This window comes from Schistocerca piceifrons, chromosome 2, assembly GCF_021461385.2.
Source record: "Schistocerca piceifrons isolate TAMUIC-IGC-003096 chromosome 2, iqSchPice1.1, whole genome shotgun sequence".
NCBI lineage: Eukaryota > Metazoa > Arthropoda > Insecta > Orthoptera > Acrididae > Schistocerca > Schistocerca piceifrons.
The window spans coordinates 266033073-266050734 of NC_060139.1; the positions used below are offsets into that span (position 1 = coordinate 266033073).

Genomic DNA, 17662 nt, shown 5'->3' on the forward strand with positions numbered 1-17662 from the left:
TTTGTGTGCCTGGCGACGCGTAAAAATCACAGCCCGCTGCACACAACACGGCTGAGCCCGCTGGGAACACCACAACTGAGCCATGTAGCCAAGTGACGGAGTGGCGTATGTCCTAACAATATTTACAAAGCAATAACAAACTGCCGGCAGGAACAATGTTTATCGCCCTTTTCATGTACAATGCGTTTCGGAGTTAAAGCCCCGCACAGATGAATCTCCTTTAGTGGTTCTACTAATAAGAGGTTTCCACATGTTAATGCGTACGTTTTTCACTGATGCAGAGGGAGAAGACAACATCTGAAAGATAAGGATCTGAAACAGATGTACCGAGAATGGCCACGATTCGGCCTTCGAGTGAATAGTTTGAACTCCAAACGCGTCGGACGTCGAATAAACAGCCACTAAAGCGAGTTTGTCACTGTCAAACAGTGCCAAGTTAGAGCGGCAGTATGGATACGCCCGTGGACAAGGATGTCAGTTAAAAACGAAAGAATCTTTCTTAGCGTTTCCCTTGCACTTTTGCGCACATACGTAGCTAGTGCGGGGGCGCGGGCAGTGGCGGCACTCACCTGGATGAGCCACCTGACGAGCTGGACGAAGGGCTGCAGCACGGACACGTCGCGAACCTTCTTGATGACCAGCACGGTGAGCGGCGGCTTGTACCACGTCAGCCGCTGGCTCGCCGGGTCCTGGATCGTCCTGCAAGGATACACCATCCCGTCTGATGACGCTTCCTCAGTGCGCACACACATCCGGCACGTCCACTCTTCCGGATCACACCAATCACACACACAAATAATCGACCGAACTTCCACTTTCACCAAAATTCTGAATCGCCTCGCGAAAGGAGACACAAGGTCCTTATTGGAGGAACCGCCCTAGCCATCGCGAAACGAGCATTCCCTCGGCAACCGACGCGAGGAACCCCAAGGCGTGCGCGCCCTACCGCCTCACGTGGCGGCAGAATAGCCACAGACTGGAGGCAGACGTGACGAGTCCCTCTGCAGCGGCGATCCGGATGCTGACTGCCAGATAGAGGAGGGGAAAGGAGGGGAGGGCGTGGCGCGCATGCGCAATAGAACCTGACCCGCGCAAGCGAAGCCGGTGGACAACAGCTGCGTGCACAGGCGCAGGACAATGAGAGTGGCTGTGTCACTGAAAGCTAGCACTAGACTGACACGTAGCAACCGTTTAAAAAGGGGAAGACTCCTAAATGTTGTCTTCACAGCTTCAGTACAGAACCTCTAGAAATAGGTTACTACTATGCATATTGCCATTGCGGAACACGGAGACACCTTTCGAAACTGATTACATAGGGTGACAATTACTGAACTATACGAAATAAAATCATCGTAACTTCTGAACGGATAGCGTTCGTACGTTGAAACTGCACGGTTGGCCGCGGGGCATGAAGTGAATTAGTATGTGCGTTGTTGTTTGGTTTAGCGACGAAGCCCGCTTTCATTTGGATGGGTTCGTCAATAAGCAAAATTGGCGCATTTGCGGGACAGAGAACCCGCATTTCGCGATCGCGAAGTCTCTTCGCTCTCAACCGGTGACTGTATGGTGTGCAATGTCCAGTCACGGAATAATCGGTGCGATATTCCCTGACGGCACAGTGATTACCGAACCGTACGTGAATGTTTTTGAAGATTATTTCACCCCTATTATCCAAAATGACCCTGATTTCCACAAGATATGGTTCGTGCAAGACGCAGCTGGACCCCATCGATACAAGAGTGTATTCGATGTCCTAGGGGACCACTTCCGGGATCGCATTTTGGCTCTGGGGTACCCACAGGCCACGGGCTTGGGCCTTGACTGGCCGCCGTATTCTTCGGGTCTGAACACATGCGACTCCTTTTTGTAGGATTATGTTAAAGACAAGGTGCACAGCATTAAACCCAAAACCATTGCTGAGCCGAAAACAGCCATTCAGGAGGTCATCGACAGCATCGGTGTTCCGACACTTCAGTGGGTCATGCAGAATTTCACTATCGTCTGTGCCACATCATCGCCAATGATGGCAGGCATATCGAACATGTAACCTAAATCCGAATGTCTCTACTGACATTTACATGTTGAATAAAGAGTGTGCGCGCCTTAGTTTGTATCCAAGTTACGTTTTTTTTTTTTTTTCATGTAGTTAAATAAATGTCACCGTGTATTTCACATCAATTGTATCAATGCGGTTTCTTGTTCTTACCAACTCATCATCAGATGATCTGAAACTGTTTCAGGCGAAATCTATAATTTAGTCAAATACAATTAAATAGGTGCCACAACAAACATCTTCCAGATACACCAAATTTTTCCTGCTGGCAGAAATAACTCGATAGTAACGGACTGAAATCTGCATTCTCAGCCCACGCACTCCCGAGGAGACGTCAAATAATATAATAGCGTGGGCAGAAGCAGTTGGGAGTCCCCCCTACGAGCTGCTGGGATTCCCCCCTCTGCCACGAGAACAATGAACCAGCGGCGAAACGTCGCGGGCATACGCTCCTCACAAGGCAGGTGCGTAGCGAGAGACTGCAGCAGTAACGGGAACGTACTTTTCTTCCTTAAGAACAGGATGCTGCCAGTGCATGAATTTGCCACGGCCTTGGTGGCGCTGGGCACGTGTCACATGCCGTATTGGTTAGCACAGTGTGCACATTCGAGACGAGCAGTTTTCAAAACCCCTCATACCAGCCAGATTTCTTATGTGCTATTATGCGGTTCCCATAAAACAACGTGCCTCAGGCGATTTAGTGATGATTCCTTTAGAAAGGTCACGGCCACTTTCCTGCTCCATCCTTCTCCAACTGGGCTACTGCACCGCCTACGATTGCTTTGACGTCGACGGAACATTGAACTTACAACCTCCCCTTCTTTTTGCTTATGTGCACGAACTCCAAATAAACACATGCGCATTAACTTGGTCTCTCTTCTGGTAATGGTACGTCCCATGTAACAAACCATCGTACCTCTTCAAATGTGTGTGAATTCCTAAGACACCAAACTGCTTAGGTCATCGGTCCCTAGACTTACACACTACTTAAACTAACTTATGGTCAGAAAACACACACACACACACACACACACACACACACACACACACACACACACACACACACACACGTGCCCGAGGGAGGAGTCGAACCTCCGGCGGGAGGAGCCGCGCAGTCCGTGACAGGATGCCTCAAACCGTGCGGCCACTCGGCGCGGCCGTACCTCTTCGCACCGTACCTTCTTTCAGAATGGTCGCAATACCGGTACCTGTAACTATTATTAGCCTATGTATGTCGCTTCACTGGTACGCTCTGCAGCACATTTTGCTACAGAATCGTTCTGGTTGAACAGCTCCTCAGTACGAGCATGATGGGTTTATCAAGTAGTTCCTGCACACACCGTTCGCGTTTACAGAGTAGCTAGTAGTATGAAATTTAACCATAGACGTTTCACCAGTACGGATTCACAGCTGTACTCCGCAAGTATTTGCCTGAGTGTAATCAGTACAACAGAATCATTTCCTTCACTGCTCCATTCGCTAATGGATTCCTTTATATAATCCCTGATTCCTCTAATCCTACCGTCTTGGAAATCACACGATATCTAACTGAAGGCAATAATGTGTTCCCTGACACGTTTTGGAGTTGCGTAGCACTATCGTTTTGCTTTTTTCAATATACACTCCTGGAAATGGAAAAAAGAACACATTGACACCGGTGTGTCAGACCCACCATACTTGCTCCGGACACTGCGAGAGGGCTGTACAAGCAATGATCACACGCACGGCACAGCGGACACACCAGGAACCGCGGTGTTGGCCGTCGAATGGCGCTAGCTGCGCAGCATTTGTGCACCGCCGCCGTCAGTGTCAGCCAGTTTGCCGTGGCATACGGAGCTCCATCGCAGTCTTTAACACTGGTAGCATGCCGCGACAGCGTGGACGTGAACCGTATGTGCAGTTGACGGACTTTGAGCGAGGGCGTATAGTGGGCATGCGGGAGGCCGGGTGGACGTACCGCCGAATTGCTCAGCACGTGGGGCGTGAGGTCTCCACAGTACATCGATGTTGTCGCCAGTGGTCGGCGGAAGGTGCACGTGCCCGTCGACCTGGGACCGGACCGCAGCGACGCACGGATGCACGCCAAGACCGTCGGATCCTACGCAGTGCCGTAGGGGACCGCACCGCCACTTCCCAGCAAATTAGGGACACTGTTGCTCCTGGGGTATCGGCGAGGACCATTCGCAACCGTCTCCATGAAGCTGGGCTACGGTCCCGCACACCGTTAGGCCGTCTTCCGCTCACGCCCCAACATCGTGCAGCCCGCCTCCAGTGGTGTCGCGACAGGCGTGAATGGAGGGACGAATGGAGACGTGTCGTCTTCAGCGATGAGAGTCGCTTCTGCCTTGGTGCCAATGATGGTCGTATGCGTGTTTGGCGCCGTGCAGGTGAGCGCCACAATCAGGACTGCATACGACCGAGGCACACAGGGCCAACACCCGGCATCATGGTGTGGGGAGCGATCTCCTACACTGGCCGTACACCACTGGTGATCGTCGAGGGGACACTGAATAGTGCACGGTACATCCAAACCGTCATCGAACCCATCGTTCTACCATTCCTAGACCAGCAAGGGAACTTGCTGTTCCAACAGGACAATGCACGTCCGCATGTATCCCGTGCCACCCAACGTGCTCTAGAAGGTGTAAGTCAACTACCCTGGCCAGCAAGATCTCCGGATCTGTCCCCCATTGAGCATGTTTGGGACTGGATGAAGCGTCGTCTCACGCGGTCTGCACGTCCAGCACGAACGCTGGTCCAACTGAGGCGCCAGGTGGAAATGGCATGGCAAGCCGTTCCACAGGACTACATCCAGCATCTCTACGATCGTCTCCATGGGAGAATAGCAGCATGCATTGCTGCGAAAGGTGGATATACACTGTACTAGTGCCGACATTGTGCATGCTCTGTTGCCTGTGACTATGTGCCTGTGGTTCTGTCAGTGTGATCATGTGATGTATCTGACCCCAGGAATGTGTCAATAAAGTTTCCCCTTCCTGGGACAATGAATTCACGGTGTTCTTATTTCAATTTCCAGGAGTGTAGTTTGTAGAGCGTATTGGTGCCCCCCACACTGATTAAATTAATCCGTTATATCATTAAGGGTTACGCACCCTAGAACAATACTCGAGCATTACCTGAAGGAGGAACTTTCACGAGTGTGAATTACACTATGATTTTTTATCAAATCAACAGCCATTTCCCATTGTCAAGGCTAGAGAGAGAGAGAGAGAGAGAGAGAGAGAGAGAGAGAGAGAGAGAGAGAGAGAGAGAGATGGAAATTAAGGACGTTTATAATTCAGAAACGACGTAAAGTTTACTTCCACTTTTATCTTTGTAACACCCACAACAAAGCAGGTTCGCCAAACAAATGAACCACGCGTCTAATGAAAAAGGCGCACATAAGGAGAAGTACTTGTGGGTTAAAGCGAGACCTTCATATAAGGCAGCTACCCAGTGCTCAGACTAGTTTCTTCGCAGACCAGATAAAACTTACGTCAATGACGACAGGGGCCCAGATATGAGGACAAAAATGGTCTTCATACTTCGACAAAGCAAGAAAAACTGCGAGTGTGCATGGGAGGGCTTATACACACTGACAGCGGTCAGCTCGTGAACGATACATGAAAGCACACGCACAAGTTTCGTCTGATGTGTCCATCACTGGAGCTGTGTGTCAGCAGCGTTTGAGTGACTGGAGAGTGAAGCTCAAAAATGAAAACATTGTGATTGAATCACTCTTTTAGTTAGTTTATTGTTTATATGCTCCATGCAGCATATCCGCGAAAAAATGTAATACATTAATGTAATTCACAATCTCTGTGAAAATATCGCTATAAGCTGAGTATTTACATGATTAGTCTTGTTTTAATCTGCGAAATGAATACCTTGTGTCTAAGAGTGTAACTGACGCACAAAGTATTCTATATGACGTCATGCAAAACAATTTTTTCACGCTTTCATTATTGGACTCAATAATTACTCAAAGAGCGTTTTAGAAAATGTACACTATACGGCTTTTCATTTAAGTTTAGCCAGCGAGACACATGTCAATCAGGGGGCAATTGAAGTTGTATTCCAGAGGCCAAATTCATTCCTGTTGTGCTAGTTCGAAATGTAAGTTACACCAACAATATACTAATCGCACACGGTAGTAGTTATCAAGTCTGGCAGGTCCTGTGGAAGAATGATAGGTTTAGTTAAGGATTTGCGGTAATGGCTTCGGTACTCTTGGAACGCTTTCGTTGAATGTTGCGAACCGGCATGACTTGCATCCATTTGCTGACAGCCGTCTGAAGCCCCCAGTGGGAAATGTAGTGTAAGAGAATAAGTCACTTGGCGGAAGCTAATATGTCACCTGAACGACTGGACAGCTGAGTAGATAAAAAAACAGAGCTTCATTTAGTTTACGTGGACGTTTGCCTAGCATTTTATTGGATACACTCGCGTACTCCAAAAACCTGACTTTGATTGGCGAGCTTGCATTGTAGGAATTGAAAATGTTTTTACACGTTATTTTTGGAGTAATCTTGAGAGGTAAGCCGCCTCATGGTCTACAGATTAGCACTGCTAGCTAGAAGCATGGAGGTCCTGGGTTAAATTCCGCCGACGTAACACATTTTTTGTGCTGGAAGGGTCTAGAATAGAATCTTATGATTTCAAATGGGTAACTTCTCGAATAAATACGTTACAAAATTGACCTGAAGACCCCCGAACTGAATTCAAAGTGAAAGGGCTTGCACGTTGTCCTGCGAGATGGCTTGAATGAATGGCAGTACCGTAACTACGCTCAGTTCTGCTGCATTAATGACTCATTTCATTGAAAAAGGACGGAACATCTAGTAATCTCTCCATCAGGAACACATCCCACATTAGTCATTACAAGTCAAACCGAAACTGTTGAAAACCAAGATGGTTCTTCACTAACTCATTCTAATTGTTTCGATCCACATATTTCTTCCTTTTCGCTAGCATCAAAAAAATCTGGCTTCATAGAAAGAAAGCTTCCACAATGCAGACTTTCGCGGAATTCAACAGAGCAAACTTTGCCGTTGTGATAGGAAAACTGATAGTTGGCTGTGTTTGCTGCACGAAACGAAGCTTGATATCCCTGAACTAAAGGGTTAACGAGTCACAGAGTCAGTCGTATCACACAAATATCTGGGAGTAACAATGGAGTGGAACTGTTATGTGAGCACAGTTATAAAAAGTAAATGTCAGACTACGATTCACCGAGTGTATACTGAGAAAGTGCAGTTTACAAGCCGGCCAGTGTGGCCGAGCGGTTCTAGGCACTACAGTCTGGAACCGCGCGACCGCTACGGTCGCAGGTTCGAATCCTGCCTCGGGCATGGATGTGTGTGATGTCCTTAGGTTAGTTAGGTTTAAGTAGTTCTAGGGGACTGATGACCCCAGCAGTTAAGTCACATAGTGCTTAGAGCCATTTTTGCCGTTTACACAAAGGAGATTGCACACAAAACTTTTGTATGGTCCATATTTCACCTGTGATTTGAACGGAAAGAACCATTTTTATACAATACGGTTTTTATAAAAAAAATGGTTCAAATGGCTCTGAGCACTATGGGACTGAACAGCTATGGTCATCAGTCCCCCAGAACTTAGAACTACTTAAACCTAACTAACCTAAGGACATCGCACAACACCCAGTCATCACGAGGAAGAGAAAATCCCGGACCCCCGCCGGGAATCGAACCCGGGAACCCGGGCGCGGGAAGCGAGAACGCTACCGTACAACCACGAGCTGCGGACACGGTTTTTATACAATATGGTTTTATATACAAGATAGTTTTTAGACGCCCACACAATTACTGAGGGATACGTCGGGAGGTATGGTGGATGTTTCAAGTTAAAAATTAACTGAAGGCAATAATCCTTGCATTTATCTTATTATGAGGTCAGACACTGCCTTCCAGAAGAATACTACCCGCTGTCTGCCATGCACTTCAGTGATTCTCACACTTTACGTGTACATCAACTGTGTACAGATGTCACAGGATACTGAAGTACAGATGCCATCAACTCCAGGATTTGTTTGGAAACCTCAGTGCTTTACTAGACATGGACCTACTGAATGTGGTACGCCCTTACCTCCTACCGACCTATGAAATGACTGAGTGGGTGACCCAGCCAGTGTAGAGGGAGCTCCAGTGGAATATCGACTCTGAATCAAGGTGTAATTTTGATCTTTTCACTTATATTAATCATAGCCAGAGACGAAAGTAGAGGTATAGAAAGATTCTAGGATCGACTGGTGAGCGAGCCCAAGATCTCTGAATGCGTTACTTGGCTCTTAATCACTGGACCACACAGAGGGTAACAGCTGGTATTGAAACAGTTGTGCAAGTGTATGGATGTATAAGCAAAACCGGCCATCAAGTACTAATAAAAACTAGATTAAAACTGTGTGCCGGACCGAGACTCGAACTCGGGACCTTTGCCTTTCGCGGGCAAGTGCTCTACCAACTGAGCTACCGAAGCACGACTCACGTCCGGTACTCACAGCTTTACTTCTGCCAGTACCTCGTCTCCTACCTTCCAAACTTCACAGAAGCTCTCCTGCGAACCTTGCAGAACTAGCACTCCTGAAAGAAAGGATATTACGGAGACATGGCTTACCCACAGCCTGGGAGATGTTTCCAGAATGAAATTTTCACTCTGCAGCGGAGTGTGCGCTGATATGAAACTTCCTGTGAGATTAAAAAGGTCCCGAGTTCGAGTCTCGGTTCGGCACACAGTTTTAATCTGACAGGAAGTTTCATATCAGCGCACACTCCGCTGCAGAGTGGAAATTTCATTCTGGTAATAAAAACTAGTTTGTTCTAAAGTCAGGTTTTGATAACCAGGGGCTGCCGTTTCTTAACCGCCATGTTTAAAACCAGAGTATGTGCGGACACACGGGACTTCTCCAGACACGATGCTTCTGGATTCGTTATGTCTAGATGGCACAGGCGGGGTTAACGTCCAGCTGGAGCAGCCGGCTGCGGCCAGCAGAGGTCAGTCTGCCCACGTGACGCGGGGCCGCGCGTGTCAGCTGTTCCCGCCAGGGTCACGGCCCACGGCCACTGCTAACTGTACAGAGCGCCACTCGTGTCAAGCGCACTGGAGAAGCCGGGACGGCGTGCACAGCGAAACAAAGCTCGGCAAAACAACTACGAGAGTAAGCGAGTAAACAAGTCACAAAACTTGTCAGCGACAGCAGCACCACGACTATAATTTTACTCTACTTGTCAACTTAACCTCCTTATAAATTTAAACACTTAACCAACCTATCGTTTGACAGTGCCTCGACTGGCTATAGCAAAAATTACTTTGTCAGCTATCGCATCGACATACTGACTCGTCCTCAAACCTCTGTCAACCCACATGGTTTTAGACGCCCATACAATTACTGAGGGATACGTTGGGACGTATGGTGGATGTTTCAAGCTCAAAATGAACGGCAGGCAATAACCCTTGCATTTATCTTATTACGAGGGCAAACACTGCATCCCAGAAGAATACCACCCCCTGTCTGGAGCCCAGGTCGTTGGCGGCCTGTGGCCCGTCATAGTCACGCAGATGATACCGTCGGATTGAACATTAACAAGCTCATTGTTCCGGCAATATGACACTTTGATCACCCTAAACAGCCACCGTAACCAATCAAGCAGCCTTTTTTGTCTTCCTGGGATAACAGTAACTTGTACAAATCTGTATGGATTCTGCGAACAGCGACTTGTGACTTAGAACGCGGCATATACAGGGTGGTCCATTGATAATGACCGGGCCAAATATCTAACGAAATAAGCATCAAAGGATAAAACTACAAAGAACGAAACTTTGCTAGATTGAAGGGGGGAAACCAGATGGCGCTATGCTTGGCCCGCTAGATGGCGCTGCCACAGGTCAAACGGATATCAACTGGTTTTTTTTTAATAGGAACCCCCATTTTTATTACATTTTCGTGTAGCACGTAAAGAAATATGAATGTTTTTGTTGGACCACTTTTTCATCTATCATCCATCTATCGATGGCGCTGTAATAGTCACAAACGTATAAGTACGTGGTATCACGTAACATTCCGCCAGTGCGGACGGTATTTGCTTCGTGATACATTACCCATGTTAAAATGGACGGTTCACCAATTGCGGAAAAGGTCGATATCGTGTTGATGTATGGCTATTGTCATCAAAATGCCCAACGGGCGTATGCTATGTATGCTGCTCGGTATCCTGGACGACATCATTCAAGAGTCCGGACCGTTCGCCGGATAGTTACGTTATTTAAGGAAACAGGAAGTGTTCAGCCACATGTGAAACGTCAACCACGCCCTGGAACAAATGCTGATGCCCAAGTAGGTGTTTTAGCTGCTGTCGCGGCTAATCCGCACATCAGTAGCAGACAAATTGCGCGAGAATCGGGAATCTCAAAAACGTCGGTGTTGAGAATGATACACAACATCGATTGCACCCGTACCATATTTCTATGCACTAGGAACTGCATGGTGACAACTTTGAACGTCGTGTACAGTTCTGCCACTGGGCACAAGAGAAATTAATGGACGATGACACTTTTTGCACGCGTTCTATTTAGCGACGAAGCGTCATTCACCAACAGTGGTAACGTAAACCGGCATAATATGCACTATTGGGCAACGGAAAATCCACGATGGCTGCGACAAGTGGAACATCAGTGACCTTGGTGGGTTAATGTATGGTGTAGCATTATGGGAGAAAGGATAATTGGCCCCCATTTTATCGGTGGCAATCTAAATGGTGCAATGTATGCTGATTTCCTATGTAATGTTCTACCGATGTTACTACAAGATGTTTCACTGCATGATAGAATGGCGATCTACTTCCAACATAATGGATGTCCAGCACATAGCTCACATGCGGTTGAAGTGGTGTTAAATAGCATATTTCATGACAGGTGTATTGGTTGTCAAAGCACCATACCATGGTCTGCACGTTCACCAGATCTGACGTCCCCGGATTTCGTTCTGTGGGGAAAGTTGAAGGATATTTGCTGTCGTGGTCCACAGACAACGCCTGACAACATGCGTCAGCGCATTGTCAATGCATGTGCGAACATTACGGAAGGCGAGCTACTCGCTATTGAAATGAATGTCGTTACACTTATTGCCAAATGCATTGAGGTTGACTGACATCATTTTGAGCATTTATTGCATTAATGTGGTATTTACAGGTAATCACGCTGTAACAGCATGCGTTCTCAGAAATGATAAGTTCACAAAGGTACATCTATCACATTGGAACAACTGAAATAAAATGTTCAAACGTACCTACGTTCTGTATTTTAATTTAAAAATCAACTGTTACCAACTGTTCGTCTAAAATTGTGAGCCATATGTTTGTGACTATTACAGCGCCATCTATCACAAAGCGAAAACAGTGGTCCAACTAAAACATTCATATTTATTTACGAACTACACGAATATGTAATAAAAAATGGGGTTTCCTATTTTAAAAAACGCAGCTGATATCTGTTTGACCTGTGGCAGCGCCATCTAGCGGGCCAACCATAGCGCCATCTGGCTTCCCCCTTCAAGCTAGACGAGTTTCGTTCTTTGTAGCTTTTTCGTTTGACGCTTTGATGCTGTGTTACTGACTTCTCAAAGGTCTCCTGTACACTGCACACGTCAAGACTACACGTCAAGTCAACGAAAAGCAAGGTTATGGAACAACAGATCATCTTTGTGGTTGAGAATTTTTCATGCAGGTAGAATTAAATACTCCAGTCTTGAAGAGGAGAATAGGTCGTACATGGAACTTGCTTCGGGAATATCCGAAACGAGTGTGGTAGGGTTGTTAATGTTCATAATAAACAAATTACCTGCTCGATAATGTCCTCAAATACGGAGGAATATTCGTGAATGATCATGTGTGTATCAAACCCGTAATGCCGAAAAAAATATTGCGAAATGCTCGAACTCCTGATAGGAAATGACATTTGATTTAATACAAACACATTCAACGTACTACATATAAATAGGCGTAACAGCATATTACTGGTGGTCAATCTCTGTAATCCGCACTACAAATTAAATATCTGGGAGTAAGCAGTTTAAAATAGTGAGATCAGATTAAATTAGTAGGAAATTCAAATGCCAGTCATTCACTGATGTCGAAGGTACCCTACAAATCCCTCCTTCGAGCGATTCCTCAGAATTGCTAATCAGTCTGACTAATGAACTAGAATAAATGACAGTGGTACAGAAAATAAGGAGAAAAGCTGCGCATTTTGACACTGTTTCGTTTAGCAAGCGTGAGACCGTTTTTGCGGGTACGCTCAAGAATACTGCGCTCATCGTAGGAATAAACCTAATTCAAACTTTACACCTTGTGTTCTTTCAAGTTTGCTAGAATCTCACTGGATTTCATTTAATGCGGAGCGGAAGCCACGCTGGCTCGAATACAGTCAACTACGATAATAGGGGTACGTTTCATGCTGTGCGTTACGCCCACATCGACTAAACGATAATACGGACAACTTTACCGGTGCATTTAACATGGACAGCACAGGTCAGCTTAGCTAGTCCAGTTAATCTGCAGTTAAGACGTAAAAAGAGACGAGCAGATAATATTCGGCAAAATTACAGCAAAACTGCAGCTTCTTACGGGACGAGACAGAAAATATAGTATGCTCTTGTTTTAGCTAACATAGTATCTGCGTGATGTGTGTGTGACAAAAGGGAATTGCAGGGATTTCATCGCATAATTGATCACTGACGCCAGTGAAGGTATTACAGTCAGTCGTCTGGTAATTCAGAACAACCTCCTATATTCAAGAAGTTCATTTCAGCACTGGAACTGTCATCTGCCACGTTGATAACCAGTCGGTCAACAACAGAATCCACGAAGCTATCCAAGTGTGACGGAGTGCACTGTTAAAAGTTTCGACAGCCTTAGTCCATATGCATCCTATGAAATGGATACGACGATAGTCGCGAAAATTCTATCTCATGCATCGCCTTACGGGCACTCGTTCATCCCGCCCTTCTTATGGTTTAACAATGAAGGCATCGCCGAGAAACTAGACGCTGTTGAATTACGTGAGCAATATGTCCAACAACGCAAGGAAGGGAGAATCTGGAAGCCACGCCTAGCAGGTCACTACCCTGTCTGTGTGAGCTCGCTCATCAAAGTAGCTGACGCCACGGACACGTAAAGCCGGGTTTTCCTTGGAGCAGGAATTTTGTGCCGCGCGTCTTGCGTCGGCAGGGATTCAAAAAGTTAAATGCATGGCGCATTTGTGTTTTCCCAGAAAATGAAACTGCAAGCGCATTAACTTTTCAGTCCACACGTGCTGCCCGGGGAAGTACCATGTGTGAAAGTACTTTTCCTATAGTTGGTACCAGTTTGTAGCACAGAACAAAAACCTCAGATACAGAGTACCACAAAATCGTTCTTACAGATTCCGGCACTTTTATGTAGCAAATAAAGTATGGAACCTGCACAAAACAATGTCTTGTTGTGTATTCTCATAAGTAAAATCGTGTGGTGAGAAACCGAGTACTTGTCTGAGTAATTTAACTATGCATGTAATTAGTAGGTCTGAGGAACGATACAGACGAGTACTGCGAGAACGATTGACTTTCACTGTCATCTACAGTTGCTGAACTACAACCACATTCACGCAGTTGGTTTAACATTTGCATCTAAATGACGGAATGGGATCTGACCGAAATTTTTGACGGTCATAGCCATGGTTTTGAATAACCTGTCTATTTCATCCTCTTTTGCTCTTTTTGCTTTCGACAGCACTTCCATATAGTTTTTAAAGTGAAGCCTTTCTGTCTTTACTCTCATTAAATATTTGAGAAAGACATCATATTCCCTCCTCTTTTTGGCCGGAGGAAGCTGGCATGTGACTAAAAGAGGTGGCCCGATGTTTGCTGAGATTCGGGGGAAAGTGGTTCACACCCAATTGTTTCTGCATAATTACCGTCAGCGTTGCTGCAGAGACCATTATTGCGTTCGGCCGACACATTAGGGCATTTTACTTTGTTTTCAGAGTGCGGTATAGCATTTGAAAAAGTATTTCTTTCATCTTCCGCACATTCCATAAATCTCGGCCTGTCCTAGTATCTGACTCTTCTTTATTGCTGCAGATCGTGTTGTACCTATTTCTTCGTTTCTTTGTGTTTCGCAGTGATCACGGATACTCTTCCACTGTCTGTGGCATTCGTTCACTACAAACCGCGTACAAAGCATTCGAATCGTCCAGTTTGCCTGTCACGCCTTCATGTAAAGCGTTGATACTACGCACCGCGCTCTAACGGAAAACACTTTCACTGTTTTGTCAGAATTGAGTAGACGACGCAGTACTGCGGGCGCATCACGTTCTACGTGGTGCGCAATTCCCCCACCTCGGAAAATCCGGCTTAGCAGATTTTCCCCAACAGCTCGTTGCAACCCGCTAGCGGCAGACACTCGTCTTCCCATTCGCGCAGGTCTCTACAGCACGAAAGCAGTAAATTATAAGTAGTGTCCTCTCCTATCTCCCTGTCACAGTCCTCAGTCTGCCATGTTCCGATTTAGTAGATCCACCTCGATCACCTCTGCGTCTGAAACTGTTTCCCAGGACAACAACAATGAATAGCCAGATTACCCCTTATTTTGACCAACCAACATACACTTGTTTTCATCTAAGATGTGAAACATTGTGTTCAAATATCTTACGAACTACGTTAAATCTAAAACTAACGTGGAACCCTTAACGGCATAGCGCATTAGTAGTAGTTTCACTACGCTGTGTTTTGTAAGAAGGCAAACGATCGTTTTGATTACTGGAACGTCAAACGATGAGCCGGGGAGTAGTAGTGTGGAAATCAGGAGCTGTCTAGAAACTGTGACGGCGGATGGAAAGAGAGAGCTTCCCAGCAATATCATCAGAAACGTACTTAACGCAGTTCTTGATGGCGATCGAGGGCTCTTAGTTATCAATTACAAATCGAATCTGAGGCGTCTCCACGTTGGATGACCCCTCTCCAATGACCGTGGTATAGGAAAAGCGGACAACTTGTTTCGTATCTCGAGTGGAAGTGGGAAATACATTATCGCGAATACAACAAATGAACTAAACTGTTCAATATTGCCGAGCACTAATAGTTACTGAAGAGAATCATACCAGAAGCGCCATCTCGCCCTAAGGTGGTCGTTTTCTTGCTTGGAACAGTCAGACGCCACGACTATTTCGATGGTATCGTTCATGGAATGGCTACACTCAGCTTGGACAACGGTAGAATAAATTTACGGATCTTTCCAAATGCCGAGGACTATAAGAATTAGCAGCGGGGGAAACCACTGCTTCAGTTATTGGTGAGCTCCAACCTTCATCAATGTACGGTGCTTAGGAACTGATTTATTAATCCTCGTCTCATTAACTTAGGAATATCTGAATAAAGCAACAAAGATAAACTGGTTAAGTCGGTACTGTGCCATTGAAGTAAAATTGACACGCGGATGAACAGAAGTTGAAACTGCTTAAATTCCCTTAATGTGACGACCGAATGAGTTGCAGAAGGTAAGACTTCTTCAAAGAGTGGTGTTCAAATCTCTGTCTGGCAATTGTATTTCAGGTTTTCTGTGGTTCACATAAACCAGTTCAACTGAATGCTAGGACAGATACTTCAGAAAGCCTACGGCGGACCAATTCCTTCGCCTCTTCGTCCAATAGTCAGTGCTCTATCCGAAATAGCCTAGACGTCGATGTGTAGCCTTTCTTCTAGCGTCAAGAGTGACGTAGCATCTGGCTCATGACATTCGTCATTCCAGCAGAGGTTAGAATACCTTTTCAAGCGTTCCAGAGGAGTCTTCAATGTATGCGTCAGAGGGTGATTGATCACGAATAAGATGTAGTCCTCCAGTCCTTGCGCAATCTCTGTGTTCACAACGGGCAACTTGCTTTACGGTGTTCACTTCGCTCTGTGAGCATCCATCATAACGGACTACTATTGGTACTACTATACCTGATAGGTGCAACCAGACTGCGAAATGGTAGCTACAATGTTTACGATATCAGCGAAGGTCAATAAAAGAAAAGGTCTATGATATTAAGCACGATCTTCACATATTACATAAAATGACAAGGGTCATCAAATAGACTTACATGAAGAACTCATGTACATGTACATGTTACTAAATGATGAACTTGAAAGTAAATATCATTAACTTTTTTAACAACTCCTCAATGTTGAATGCTTCTATCAAAGGGGGGGAGGGGGGAATGTTTTATCAGCCACTCTCCTATTTGCCATGACATAAATACATCTAGATATAAATGTTTGATCTTCATTTTATACTACTGGTTAGCAATAGAAACTAATTTACCCTAGCTTTTAACACTCTTTGGATTGATGTAAACAAATGATTGTGGAAGTGTTAAAACTTGTGATGTACTTCTTACTGTGCCCTGTGTGCCAGGCAACGAAATTACAAACAAAATATGAGTAAATGCACTAAGAAAATGACCTCTCAGGTTTATCACATAACGTACAGAATTTATCTTCCTGTACTGGGGTCTTTTTCGATACACAACCTCACGGGCATACCCAGCAAAGGAAGCTAACCTTACCACAAGTTAACTGAAATGTAAAACTAACTATAAATGTACCTGATGAGGGCAGCATACTACCGAAACGCGTGATGCTAATAAAACATTAGTAACACGTGTCTGTTGCAGTATACATTATTTCACAAAAAATTACAATACAGTCGCAGCTCTCAAGTAACATCCATGTAGCATGGATAAATTTACTTGTAATGACCAAGTAGCTTTGGCTTAGATTGCCACTAGGCCTCCGCTCACGATACGCACGAGTGACCGCCCACCAGAACAAACAAGAGGTCGAACGCACTGCGCGCACTTCTCTCTCTGCATCTACATACATACTCCGCAAGCCACCCTACGTTGCATGGCGGAGGGTATGACTTACCACCCCTAGTCATTTCCTTTCCTGTTCCACTCGCGAATAGAGCTAGGGAGAAACAACTATTGTAAGCCTCGCACGAGCCCTAACTTCTCATCTTATCTTCATGGTCGTTATGCGAAATGTATGCAGTAGAATCCATCTCCAGCCGGCCTCAAATAACGGTTATCTAAATCGTGCCTCGCGAAAAGAGGGTCGTCCTCCCTCCATTTGAGTTCATTTAACATCTCCGTTATACGTGAGTGCTGATCGAAACAACTGGTAACGAACCTACGAGCACGTCTCTGAAATGCTCTCTCCTACCCCCCCCCCCCCCTTTTCTTCCCCTCTTCATACAGTCTTCCCAGATGGCCATATGTTATAATGCGGCACTACCTCATTAACTAGCCGCTGCACTGTTTGTGAAGTAGCTGAATACTGCAACTCGGCTTGATTTGCAGGTATAGCCTACCTATGTGTAGTTGCCTCGGTTGGCGTCTCTGTTGCAGCCTTGGATTTAAATACACAGTATTCTGTTTTCCTCCGGAATACAGGAATTTAAGTCGCAACAGTCGAACGCCGTATCGCTTTGAATACTTTTCTTAGTTTCACCCATAAGGTATTTTTGTGACGGTCTTCGGCTGGTAGATTATAGAGACCTGAACGTAAAGTACTAT

General features: G+C 45.7%; 1 protein-coding gene across 8 annotated transcripts in view; it reads right to left on the reverse strand.

Annotated features, from left to right (window-relative positions):
• The window catches only part of LOC124776297 (NAD kinase-like), a 518770-nt gene that overhangs the window by 64491 nt on the left and 436617 nt on the right, over nt 1-17662 (reverse strand). For all 8 annotated transcript variants that reach the window (XM_047251218.1, XM_047251220.1, XM_047251222.1 and 5 more), the window contains exon 3: nt 570-699. In XM_047251218.1, coding sequence (XP_047107174.1) covers nt 570-699 — 130 coding nt within the window. The remainder of the gene's footprint in view (nt 1-569; nt 700-17662) is intronic.